General features: G+C 39.7%; 1 protein-coding gene across 3 annotated transcripts in view; it reads right to left on the bottom strand.

Moving 5' to 3' along the window:
- The window catches only part of LOC146972071 (myelin-associated glycoprotein), a 37,172-nt gene extending 24,082 nt beyond the window's left edge, over positions 1-13,090 (bottom strand). The window contains exons 1-9 of one of the 3 annotated variants that reach the window (XM_085801827.1): positions 13,009-13,090; positions 10,830-11,192; positions 9,163-9,447; positions 8,765-9,016; positions 8,411-8,671; positions 8,206-8,305; positions 6,792-6,878; positions 6,622-6,694; positions 6,224-6,545 (exon numbers count right to left, since the gene is read on the bottom strand). In XM_085801827.1, coding sequence (XP_085657953.1) covers positions 6,510-6,545; positions 6,622-6,694; positions 6,792-6,878; positions 8,206-8,305; positions 8,411-8,671; positions 8,765-9,016; positions 9,163-9,447; positions 10,830-11,192; positions 13,009-13,057 — 1,506 coding nt within the window. In that variant the 5' untranslated portion in view covers positions 13,058-13,090 and the 3' untranslated portion in view covers positions 6,224-6,509. Of the gene's footprint in view, positions 1-6,223; positions 6,546-6,621; positions 6,695-6,791; positions 6,879-8,205; positions 8,306-8,410; positions 8,672-8,764; positions 9,017-9,162; positions 9,448-10,829; positions 11,193-11,383; positions 11,545-13,008 lie in introns of those variants that run through there. The other 2 variants (XM_085801825.1, XM_085801826.1) reach the window with 2 other exon arrangements.
- Positions 13,091-13,956: the final 866 nt, after the last annotated feature.

Here is a 13,956-nt window from a genome sequence, read left to right as displayed (position 1 = left end):
CCACAACACAACAACAGTGGCTTGTTGCATAGTGTAAACACATTCACCCCGACATTCACCACTTGCTCTTGGCCCAGCTCGGCTCGAGTTCTCACTGCGCCTGAAAATTTTATAATATTTTGTAAAAAGGATAGTTCATAAACTGTAAACATCTTAATAATGTATTCTGCACAAAGTATGTGCCCCCTGAACTAAAATGACTTTGACCTGTTTTCCAAAACAAAGCAGTCTGGCCCACTGTAAATTTACAATCATTTGCTGTCATGACAGAAAATCAAACAAAAACAGTATAATCTGGTGTGACAGTAATGCACTTCTGTGAAATACAAAGCCAAATACAAAAAAGTGTTTGACAACAAGACATTTAGTCACAGTCAGTTACAGTTTGTTCACACCATAAGATAAACAGTCAGGCATGATCTTGTTTTTGTAACTTGCATGCAGTGCATTCTGTACCGTGCATTAACCGAGCAGCACAAACCCACCAGAGACAGTTTCCGCTTCTCGCTTTCTCACCTTCTCACCTTCTCACCTTTCACTCTCTTCTATGTCTTTCACAATCACAACTCCCACCTCTCTCTGGCAATGCTTAGGGACGGTAAATTACTAGTCTGACGGAGTTCTGTTATCAGCATGTGCATTCCGGTCAGTCCAAAAAACTGCACTATACTGTAACTTTGATTGTGAAGAGAATTTACAGATTGATTCAACAAAAAAACAGACTTGTTAATAAGGGTTGTGCATTTTCATTGGAGACTCTTTCCTTCATTGTGTTTTTATTTGACATCATGGGCTCAGAGTAACACAGTGAAGTTATCAATGTTACACAATCAAAGTCAGAGTGTGTTGTTCTGCACCGTGTGTTCTTTACTTAAAAGAACACATTTGAACTGCAGACAATGGGCTCTATGCACAGCTCCACCACTTCCTGAATTTAAGGCAGCTCCTTTATTTAAGCAATATTACCCGAGAGGGTAAAATTTAAAGTTTTTTGCGAGTGTGCTTCCCGTTTCCATGGAAATAAATGGGGTCTGACTAATAACTGAAACACAATCAGTCACGTCAGTAGACTACTTATCAGTAGGTGACGTCACGGTGTGTTCCACCTGGCCGCCGCCATGCTGGGTACCGAACACTGAGTTAACCTCTATCAAAGATATTCAATAAATGGAAAGATACTCCATGAGCGGCTGCTCCAATGATATGAAATGGTATACACTTCCTGTCTCTCTAAGTGGGCGTGGCCAACCGTCACCCCACCTCGTCTGTGATCGTGTGTGTGTGGATTTATACAATTTGTAGGTAGATGAAAGTGAGATATTTATATTTTCTTATGATAACATTAAATATTTACACTACTAACAGTAATATTTAGCATGCCAAAAATAATTTAAATCATTTTCACGGGAGTTCGCGGGCGTTTGTTTGACGTTGCCTAGGAGATCTGTGCCAAATCTCGCGAGAGTGTGTCGTAGAGACAGAGACAGGTCTTGAACAAAGTGGATTTTCTCCGGATCTCTCCGTCTGAAAATTACCATTTTGGTGTCAAACTGTTCAGAAGAGATGTGGCTTGTGAAAAATGAGTCCAAAATTTGCTTCAGTGACCGTGGGGAGAAAGGCCCGACCATAATCGGTGTTCACATTAAATTGTCCCATAGGAATCAATACACTCCAAGCTGCCTCTGGTCTCTCTAAAGGGGCGTGGCCGTGCAGAAGCCCACGTGACATGCATACAGGAAGCTAACTCGTCATGAAAGGTCTTGGTTTATAAACCGTCTTTGCCTCTATTCAGCTCAGTGCAGCCACATCCTCTCTGACCAGAAGACTGCTGCCTGATGTAGTTTGGATATGGATATTTCTCATTTTGATGGCCTTGCCTTGAAAGCACACACCATTTCTGCTGAGACGATCTTTGACAGCGCGGTGCGCCGCTCTCTCTCCCGTTAAAACTTAATCTAGCTCACCCAGCGGACCTCTCTCTCTCTCTCCTCGTCTCTCTCTCTCTCTCTCTCTCGCTCACTGTCCCTCTCCTGTTACTTATATGTGTTTAACCAAATACACGAAAAGCCAAATCAAATCAAAAATGCGTAGCCCACTTCTTTTTTCTTTTTTAACTCACAGACATTTTCATAAAGTAATAAAATATCTGGACATTTTGCCATCGTTAACATTGAGACAAAAGGCTGCAGGAATGGAAGAAGAATTCGGCAAATCATCTTATCACGCAAAAAGGCACAACAAACAGGTTTTGCACAATGGTTTGCACAAATAAGTCTTAATATGCGCAACACCTTCTCATCACAATCCACACCATCTACACAGCTACGTTATCAGCTCAGCTGTTATTAAAACCCAACTCATCAGGACGCGATGACCACCACTCACATTAAACAAACCGTTAACTATTAATCCACACTCAAACCGAGGCAGCAATAGTGTTAACTGTACTCAACAAGCTGTTATTACAAGGTTTACAACAGATATGACAGACAACCTGGGCCGTGTGTGTGTGTGTGTGCGCGCGCGTGTGCGTGTGTAAGAAAGGGAGGGAGGGAGGGAGGGAAAGTAGGTAAAAGCTGCTAGCTGTTAGCTACCGTAGCTCAGGCGTCGGTCTCCCGTCAGGTAAAAGCTGCTGTTTATTCCTCATATGAAGCTCATGAAGTTGTTGAGCCTCTCCGGTACAGTTATCCAACACTGCTGTTGAATTAGCTGCTAAACTGCTGGACGCTAAAACCGAGGGGGCGTCTGTGTGTTTACAATTCACGAAAGCAACGTGAACGTACGTGCTGCTCACACTCAGTAGAGTGAGGCAGCCTCCCTTGGCGTAGGCTACATGTCTCCCAAGCTGTTTAATGACGGTAAAAAATGAAACAGAAAGTAAATATCCTGCATAGTTTCTCTTTTCTGTGCTGCGCTGATCAGAGCGGCGTCCCTACCTAGTGTATTTTACTTAGCAACGATCTGTTAAACAGGAATAACAGACTGTTAAATGCAAAATCAAGATGTAAATAAATATCAGAAATATCAATAAATTATCGGAATACGAAATTCAATAGAGCCATGTAATAAAAAAAGGTTTATCCACTATTTTTGTGAGATTTGATGTCACAGCCCATAGACTGCCTTTGGAAGTCGGTACCCAAGATGGCGCTGTGACCGGCTGCGAACGCTGTGTGACGTCACGTGATATCTATCAATATGTGTAATGGAACCTAGTTCACCTCTACAGCAAATAGTCCGAACCTTAGTAACGACCTAGCAACAGAAATGATTTTCTAGTCCCAGATGAGTGAACTCTGAGCTGACGTTCATGTTTTAACGCGGTCTCGGACTTTCCTGAACTAAATCAACACTGCACAAACTCGCCCAAGTTATAACAAAGATACCGTTTTTTTCCTTTCACATATGTAGCTTCTACAACCGCAAACTCGCATGTAAATGAAGTTATAGCGCCGTGTCGCCGACACAGCTGATAGAGAAAGCCAAACGATTACTCCAGATTATTTAAAAGCCCAAAAGGCGCAAGCGAGAGAGAGGGAGAGAGAGAAACATACAGGTAATCACCTCCGTTTTATTTCAATGAAAATATTCAGCTCCAGGCCATATTTTAAAAAACATATTCACCGCGATCACAACTCGTGTCTCTCCGACTTTGTAACGTTACACACATGGGAGGGAGACAATCCTCTCGGCTGTAACGGGGAAGTTTACAATATATTAACAAAAAATAAAATAACATAATTGTTCTATAAATGTGACTTTGGCAGCTGTCAGGAACAACCTACAGGAGGTCAATGTAGTTTGTGATTTATTTTCACGAGTAATAAATGACGTTTTTCAAAATAAAAGGGGGAAAAGTCCATGTTGCCATGGAGATGTGTAAACAACATGACATGGCGAAGTAATATTTTCAGTGATAAGCCAGCCGTGCTGTAATGCTGATTTGAGCACGTTCTAAATGTCTTATTGACCAATCAGATTGCTTGGTCGGAACTACTGCTGATGATATCACAGGCTCTTTGCTTGCATTTTTCCTGGTCTGTGGATGAGGGTAAAATCATACCTCGAGTGGCTTGTGGTCCCACAGTGACCTGGCAGCCATAGAAGTGATGGTGGAAGCACCTGCATTCAAACATAATGGCATAAAGCTCCATTTCAATCTTGCATGCATCAAATTGGAGTCTGACCTCTTTGTTGGGGTCAATATCCCATACTACTGGACCTGGTTCCTGACTGGGCAGGTTTTAATTTTTTTTTAATGCTTTATCCGGCTGTGCATCCCATCTGAACTCATTTGATTCTTTCAGCAGGTGATGGAGGGGTGTGTTAATGTCAGAAAACCCAGGAGTGAATGTGGACAGGTAGTTAATTATGCTTAGGATTGTTTCCAGCTCACATTTGTCTTTTGGTGGCTCCATGTCCCTCACGGCTGCAATCTTCGCTGAGCCAAGCTTGATTCCATCCTCTATGATTCTTTGCCCAAAGTGGCCGACTTTGGTGCCGCAGTTTGCGCACAGAAGCTGGTGGTCCAGTATCAGAGGCAAAAAAAGAAAAAAAATCCACTGCAGGCAGGTAGGTGTACAACACAAAAAATCTTTATTGGATTTAATTATTTACTACATGGTATGTCCGACACCAAGCAGGCCGCAGAGGGCAGCTCCAGCACTTCAGCTGCTCCTCAACCCTTCAACACCAGCACTTAAAATTAGATAGAAAAATCACACACACACACACACACTTCACATCAGATATTTTATTCATATACTTAGCAAGAAAATGTATTACAGATTAGCAGTTGCAACAGATGTACATGAAAGGGAACCCCAAAGAAGCAGAAACTGCTTAGAAATAGGGGGCCCAAGCAATCAGCACTTGGAGAGACACTACACACAGGACTAAATGCACAACAACCTTTACACTGCACACAGAGGAAAATCAATATCAAACAACCTTTAAGGACCACTACAAACTGTACGCAGATCAAAATTACTTCTCACACTATAGGGGGAAGCAGAGCGCTGTCCAGCTAAACAGCTCTCTTGATGGGTTTCTGGCACAGCGTCAGTTCATTGAAACCTCTTCTAAAAATAATATACACGAGCACAAAAACTAACAAAATGACATAAACATGAAGTTGTTTGAGATATTTGCAGGGCCGTTGTTAGGAATTCTGGGCCCCCTAAAAAAAATAGAAGTCGACCTCCTATGTATTATGATTTTTTATTTATCTCAACCTGGGCAGCAATGACGGTGAGTGGCAGTAACAGACAACGTACCTGTCATTCTCATTTAGTACTTTTCCATTATGTCTATTCCTTGTTTCTAATGTCATGGTTTGTGAAAACACCCTGTAGCATTAGAGTGGAGTGAGCATCTTTCTATTGATTCAGTTACAGACAGTGCATTACAATTTTCAATATTGGATAATACAGTAACAGTTTATTATTCATCATGTTAAATCATGCTTTAGGCAATTCCTGTGTAATTACTGCGTTATGTCTGTGTAATACAGGGTTGTCAACTGAAAATTAAAAGCTGAACGGGTGTTGAAGCCCAAACCCGATGCAGACCAACTCAGTAGCATTATTTCTAAAAAAAAAAAAAGAATAAGCAACCCCAAGTCCGGCTCGAACCAGCGCACCCGGTTGGGTCAGTCATGCCGATTGGACCATTGAGAACTAAAATCGCCCATAGGAGTCTATGCACACTTGCAAGCCCAAAGAACAGCAAGGCAGCCCAGTCCAGAGGAGGGGAACAGAGAGAGAGACAGCACAGCAACAGGTGGCCACAATGTCCTCGTCGCCACTCATGAGCCACAAAATTTCATTGTACAGTTTATCCATATGAACCACGGGTCCACAATCAGATGTAAAAGCAACAGTGACTTTGTTCATCTTTGTGATGCTGTATTATATCAGCTTCCTCTTTGAATTGACCTTGCCCTGTTTTTTCCTATTATGATGTTCAAACTCATACAGGAAGACTGTGCTGCTGTGGTGAAATTTCACAACATAGTCAACACTTAACTGCTTGTGTTTGATATGAAACTGACATTTCAGAACTTTCACATCTATTTTCTTCTCTGTCATTCTCATAAAGCAGAAATAAAACAGAAATATAATAGTGCACAGCACTAGGGTAATCTGCACAATGTGGATGACTGACACGTTGTAAAAAACAAAAGTTAACATATTTCCAGGTAAATTATCACAGTAGACCTATGGAAATATATCACATTAAACTTTTATTATAGTACAGAATTGTTGTTGACCAAACAAACAGTCAAGAAAACAAGAATAACTAACTTAGAAATTATTAGTTACTTAGAAACTTATTAGAAGGTAACACAAATTAACACAAAAATCAGTTATTTTACATGGACAAATACAAAATACAGAAAAATTAGACTTGTGTAATATGTGCAGAAAATAATATTTCAGTATTTCTTTTCTTTTCTTCTTTCTCTGGATGATGCTCAGAGAGACTGTATTGCACTGACTTGAACATTGTTACACATTAGTATATATAGCATCGTCCCCATCAGTCTGTAGGAGAAATAAAGTTTACTATCTCTTCTGTAATGCATGGAAATAATGAGTGAATGGAGAAAAACTCACATACCTCTATGTTGCCGTATATGTGATCATTGTCATCATATCCAGGGTTCTGTATATCGTCATATTCAATCTCTTTTCTGAGAATAGAAAACAAACAACAGAGAGATCAGCTTCCTTGTACCATACTAAACCATGAGATAACTTAATTTAATAGCTGAGGGTAATAACTGTAACCTTTTTGGTGCAGTGTACTGAGAGAACTCTTCAGCTGCCATGTTGGCACTCGTGTGATGCGTTAGTGTAGTTCCAGAGTTCCCCCTACTGGAAGAACAAGAAGAACTGATTTTTCATTTAGGACCTTGAAAACAATCTTTTTTTTTAGACACTTTACACAACCACTAGAAGCCAAATAGTAAAGTAAAGTAAAATGAAAAACATGTCCTATTATATACAGTGCTGCTTGAAAGTTTGTGAACCCTCTAAACATGGTGCTTATGATTGTGCCTAAATAATTCAATTTTGGACTCTGGTCCAGAGGATGGACTTCCAGAAGGCCTCTGGTTTTGTTCTTTCTCGAGTTCCCTTCTAGCAACTCTCCCATGAATAACAAGTTGATTGTTGATAGTTGATGCATGTACGTTTGTCCCAGATTGTGCCAGAAAGGTCTGCAACATTGGCCTCGTAAACCAGCCTCTTGCGGAAGTGCATTTCATTTCATTCCGAGGGAGAGTCTGGCCTCATCCCCATTCTAAGCGTTTGGACTGAAACCCTCAGAAGGCCGAGCCAATCAGCGTCGCCCGCTGTGATTGACACAGCACGTTGGCCAATCAGGGACCGACTGGTGCAAAGCCCCGTCACTACACCACCTTGCTGTTTGGCTGAATGGGGTTGTCTGTCAACGCTACTACCAAATATATTAAACCGTCTTTGCTACTACTCCCGCCCAGCTCCCGCCCACCCCAAACGCTTAGAGGGGGGATGAGGCCAGACTCTCCCGAGAAATGAAATTAAATGCATTTCCGTGAGAGGCTGGTTTACGAGGCTACTGCAACATGATGTGTGGGTTCATTCTTGCTGAACGTTTAAATGGCAGTTCACTTCTGAGCAGAGTTGCAGTGATGCTGAATGCCCTGCATGTGTAAATGATTTTTCTTACAGATCTTACAAACTCTTAGGATGTGTCAATTGATTGGTCTGCTGGGGTTCACTGTACTTTTGCACATACTCTGATTCCATGTTTCACATACTCAGAGTTCCTTCAAAACAAGGACATGGAATTGACATTTCATTTATAAAAAACTATCAATGATAAAATAAGAGAATCATGATAAATATTATTATTATTATTATTATTATTATTATTATTATTATTATTATTATTATTATTATTATTATTATTATTATTATTATTATTAATAATAATAATAATAATCACGCATTTTCAAGCAGCACTGTATACATGTATTCATACATACTGTACATGCCAACCTATACTAATCCAGTGGAAGTGAAGTGGTGTGGCAATTGAAAAAAACATTTCCATCTGCACCTTTCACATAAGAAATGTAATTAACTGAATGGAAAAAAACAATGATTTTTTTACAAAAAATTTCTACATTGAGAGGAAACATTTTCTGCTCCAACTTACCATTTTTTAACAAATCCCACTGTTGCTACAAGTACCACCAAAAGCACCACAGATCCCACAGCGATGACAATATAGAGATTCTGCATCTTATCTGTCCAGACTGAAACCATGCGAGGTCATTTTTCAGTTTTTCTGTTATTCACAGTCAAGTCAACAATCATTAGGCATGTCAGACATGTCACACAATCTACAAACTTGTCCTTACCGCTGACAGGTAAAGAGAGGGTGCGGGTGGCATTGCCTTCAGTGTTGTTTGCCAGACACTGGACAATCTCAGAGGATCCAAACATTCTCTGCAGAGTCCCAATGGTAACAGAGCCATGTTTCTCTATTTTGGTACCTGTCAGGACTCGGTCTAAGAGCACAAAATGGACCATGCAGGAAGGTTTGGACTCCGCCATGCACATGCACGTTACCATGTCCCCCTCTGAAGAGCAGGAGGAGATGGATTTAATCTCAGGAGCATCTGCATGGACAAGTAACACAGTTATGACTTATACTTCTATTAAAGAATGACCTACCTTATTACTGTAATGCAGTTTGTGGATTGTTTACTTACATAACACACTGAGCTGCACAGGGCTCGACTTGCCCTCCCCCACTCTGTTGATGGCAGTGCAGTACAATGCACCGACGTGTCTGGAGACATTTGGCAACATGTAGGTGTTTCCCTGATGCAGCTCAGCACCACTTTCATTATGCCACCTATAGGTACTGGCAGGAGGATGAGCATCACTGGAGCATTTCAGCTGTACAGCTTCTCCCTCTTTTACATCTGCCTTGTGCTCAACCTTCACATTCACTGGAGCATCTGCATTGTAATATACACTCAACTGGTCATGGCGTTCTTTACAGACATTATGTTTGTTAACATTTCCTAATGTCAAAGTGGATTAGGACACAACAATATAATAAGATTCAGTTCTCTACAGTGTTTAAAGCATCTACTGTACTTACATTTTACTTTGAGGACCTTGGATGCCCTCTGCTGCCTCCCTCCACTGAATGTTACGTTGCACAGTAAAGGCTTGTTGTGGTCAGCATGGGTAGGGCGAAAGGTCAGAGTAGCTGTTGCTTTCCACTGACTGTCGCTGAACTGCTGTGATTGGAGTTGCTCTCCAGAGTGACTCCAGCTGAAGACGGGAGGAGAGGTGGGACAGAAGGGAGACACAGAGCAGGAAGCAGCCACAGTCTCACCCTCCAGTACTTCCTCTTTCACAGAGATTGTCGTGTTTGGTTCATCTAAATCAGCAAGAAGGATTACAATCACACAGTAAGAAAGGTTACAGTCGACAAAAGAAAATTATACACAAGGCTTTAGTGCATCTAAGCCATTACATTGTGCTCTTCTAGTTGCTTGGACCACTCAAAGCGCTTTACACTGTTTCGTCATATTCACCCTTTCACACATTCATACAGCAGTGTTCACAGACAGGCTTTTTGGGAGCTAATCATTCAAGTATTAGTTCAATGTCTTGCCTAAGGACACTTCGACATGCAGACTGAAGGAGCTGGGAATTGAATTACCGTCCTACCGGGTAATTAACCAGCCTTTTTCTGGATAAAACAAGAATTACTGGCTCATGGTTGAACGCCTACACCATCTGCCCAGCTGTAGAAAACATGATCAGATGAGTGTTGAATAATAGCCAGAAATGTTTTGTGCAGAACACTATGATGCCACATTGAAGCTGACCTTTGACCATTTAGATTATTGGTAACTCTGTCCTTCAGAGATTAGAGTTCAATTGTGTCATTATATTTTTTGTTTGTGAGTTATGGCTAAAAACATGTTTTGTACAGTCAATGTGCCAGAAGAAATTAAATTCCCTCTGGATGCTCCTGATATGTTACATTCACAAGAACGTGAGGTCACTGTGACCTTGAACTTTGACCTTTGTCCATCAAAATCGAATCATCTATCATCCTGTGATTATACCACTTATCAATGCAACATCACAGGGAAAATCTGATAATTTCAGTAGAAGAGCTTTCCGTTGAGGTGTTGTGTTCCGTTTAGATGTTGCATTTGGTGAGGTCATCATGACACTGTTATTTGACCTTTGACCCCCACTGTGCTGAGGCCTATACAGTGCTAAACTGTTTTATCTTTTCACAAAAGTAGTTTCCCTGAATCAAATTCCTTTGTCATGGACATTAGATATTCTTAATGTCTGCAGAAATGAAACTAAACTTCAGCTGTTTGGTAATCAGAGTTATTTAAAGCAGTTGAGGGCAGTGACAAATGAGGAACTGAGGGTCCAGCTGTTTAACTTGGATGTTTATGTGTCCGAGAGCTGTGGTTTCAAGGAACAGCAATTTATAACCTGAACCAATTCAAGACAACAGAAATAAAGCAAAGTAGTTAACACTATAGTCTCCTTTTTTCTCATTTGCACAAATGTGATATCACATTTGAAGATGTCATCCAATAGTCATCGGAAAGTAAACGTAATATGTTCACCGAACACTGATCAGTACAATTGATTCATGTCATGACTGATAAATTACAAATGAATATATTCAGGAATTCAACACTATAAGAACAATTGAACAGAACTTTATGTGAAACCTAAGGCATTAACTTTAATGTCAGAGCTGTTTATTGAATGCTGTTCACTTACCAACCACTGAAATAGAGACGCTCTTTTCTTTGAAAGAAAAGCTGTTAAAATCTGAAATTTCAATCCGGAAAAGGAAAGGCCCTCGGTCACTTTGTCTGAGGTCATCAATCTTCAGTGAACAGTTCTTCTGTGCTACATCTCCCAGCAGCTCTGTGCGACCCCGATACTGCTCCATTATTTTAGACTCCACAGGGTGATAGATGACATGACCTGTTGCCTCTGTCCAAATCCCAGTGAATTTAGTAACCATCTTTTTTGGATCTGGATAATTAAAAGAGCAGGGAATCACCGCACATGATCCAAGAAAACCTTTGACTGAGGAAGGCATTTCATTGGTCCAGGATGAAGCTTCAGCTTGTCCAGCTGTGATAAAATACAAAGAAAAATTAAATTAAATTTCATGAAATGAAACTGACGAACAAAATGAACACAGCCTGAGGAACAGTCTACTTCAATACAAATTCACCCAAAAGTTTGATTCTTTACCTGAATAAAGAGATTGTGCCAAATGTTTAAAAATTGCATTTTGCTTCGAGTATGAGAATGTATTGTACCTTTAAAGAAAAGCCATACAAAGAAGAGAGGCCATTTAAAAGGTTCCATCTTGTCGTCTAAGGATCAGAGCGACAAATAAAATGCGAAGTATTTCCAGTCATGTGCAGGGCTGCTGTTGTTTCCTTTAAATGAGATATGACTAATACTAGTTGATGTCCAGTTTCCATTCCACATTTACTGCATCTCACAGCCACTGTTACCCTTTTGTCACATCAGATATTTTAGGGAAGTCAATTGCATTAATCATCATTCAGTACTCCTTTTTCCCTCACAACATAGAAGGGAATTATTTATCTATCTATCTATCTATCTATCTATCTATCTATCTATCTATCTATCTATCTATCTATCTATCTATCTATATATCTATCTATCTATCTATCTATCTATCTATCTATCTATCTATCTATCTATCTATCTATCTATCTATCTATCAATCAAATGACCAAAAACAATGACTATGATGCATTTTTTCAGATATTAAACACAATGATCAATACTGTACCTCACACAGTGTGTCTCAGAGATGGAGAGGTGTCAAGACTGAATGTTATTTTCTCTCCGTTGAAACCATGACAAGTCATTATCACAGGATGGGGTGTGTCATGTGTTATTTATGTTGGTATTACAGTTTTTTACTACAGTAACATTTGCACAACAGTTAGTGCATTTCTCAAAACAAAACTGCAAAACCTAGTGGATAACCTGCAAAAGTGCATCACTTGCTCAAAATGGATAGTTCATCCCTCAAGTACTCATGTCAATGAAACGGTCAGTGTCATCAAAATGAGAAGTCCTGACAATATCGTTTATGAACAGGATGGTCAAATGGCTTTGTCATGTTTTCATTATGACAGTTTATTCTCTGAGTGTTTTCTAATGCAGAAAAGTCAGGTCTTGGTGACACGACCTCAAGACAGCACATACACTACTTGTACAGCTATGTGAAAAGTGAAAAAGTATAATCTATAATCTATAAATTATGTTCTTTAAGACATAAGTAAATGATAATGTTATGAAACAGCAGAGAATTGTATGAAAGCAACATTTGCAATTTGTTCAAAAGGATGAGAAACTGCTACTATGATGTGCACAAATGAATAAATGTTGTGGACGTTGAACTAATACATAGTTATGAGAATTTTCATTCTGATCTGAAAAATTCACAAAAGCAACTGAGAAAAGCTGTAATTAAACAGCTTTGGAGTAATTGTGATGGTTAAATAAATGACTTTTAACTTGTTACAGGGAGAATGGAGGCTCTCTGCCGTCTACGTAGCTGGCTGAAAACCGACCTTGCAAGATTCGCATCTGGTGTCCCAGCTCTCACCTCGGCGGCACCACGACACAAACGGGCTCTGTAACACGTAATCTCTTGTTTATGAAAGATAAGACTAATATACGCATCTTAACGTGTATATGATAACGTTATCGACTGATCGCTTTCTCGCTGGCTTTGTTGAAAACAAATGCACATGGACGGGAGGAGGGTTAGAAAAACAGTTGAAAAGAGACTGGAGTTGCATAGTTCCCCTTTAATCTAATTTTATATCCAAATTTAATGCGGAACCAGTCACATATTGTGTAAACATGCACATTGTTGATGTATGAGAGTGTATCGTACCTTTAAAGGAAAGCCACACAAAGATGAGAGACAGTTTAAAAGCTTCCATCTTCTCCTTTAAAGGTCAGAGCTGCAAATAAAAAGACAATTATTTAACCTACTATGTGGGACATTAATCATCATTCAGTACTATCTATCTATCTATCTATCTATCTATCTATCTATCTATCTATCTATCTATCTATCTATCTATCTATCTATCTATCTATCTATCTATCTATCTATCTATCTATCTATCTATCTATCAAATGACCAAAAACAATGACTATGATGCATTTTTTCAGATATTAAACACAATGATCAATACTGTACCTCACACAGTGTGTCTCAGAGATGGAGAGGTGTCAAGACTGAATGTTATTTTCTCTCCGTTGAAACCATGACAAGTCATTATCACAGGATGGGGTGTGTCATGTGTTATTTATGTTGGTATTACAGTTTTTTACTACAGTAACATTTGCACAACAGTTAGTGCATTTCTCAAAACAAAACTGCAAAACCTAGTGGATAACCTGCAAAAGTGCATCACTTGCTCAAAATGGATAGTTCATCCCTAAAAAGCAAGTACTCATGTCAATGAAACGGTCAGTGTCATCAAAATGAGAAGTCCTGACACTATCGTTTATGAACAGGATGGTCAAATGGCTTTGTCATGTTTTCATTATGACAGTTTATTCTCTGAGTGTTTTCTAATGCAGAAAAGTCAGGTCTTGGTGACACGACCTCAAGACAGCACATACACTACTTGTACAGCTATGTGAAAACTACAGTAAAGTTACACATTACTGTATGTAGTGGAGTAACTGACACTGAATACGTATGTTTCACATTTTACTGCAGCTCTTTGTAATTCTAATTTGTTCACAGCATTATGCAAAAGAAAAATACACTACAGTCATCTATTTACAACAAACATAAGAAACATCATTTGGGTAAAGCTGTGCACAA

This window comes from Trachurus japonicus, chromosome 16, assembly GCF_045865225.1.
Source record: "Trachurus japonicus isolate A0001 chromosome 16, Traja_1.0".
In the NCBI taxonomy this organism is placed as follows: Eukaryota; Metazoa; Chordata; class Actinopteri; order Carangiformes; family Carangidae; genus Trachurus; species Trachurus japonicus.
The sequence above is the reverse complement of the archived record's forward strand: the minus strand, read 5'-3'. Positions and strand labels throughout refer to the sequence as shown.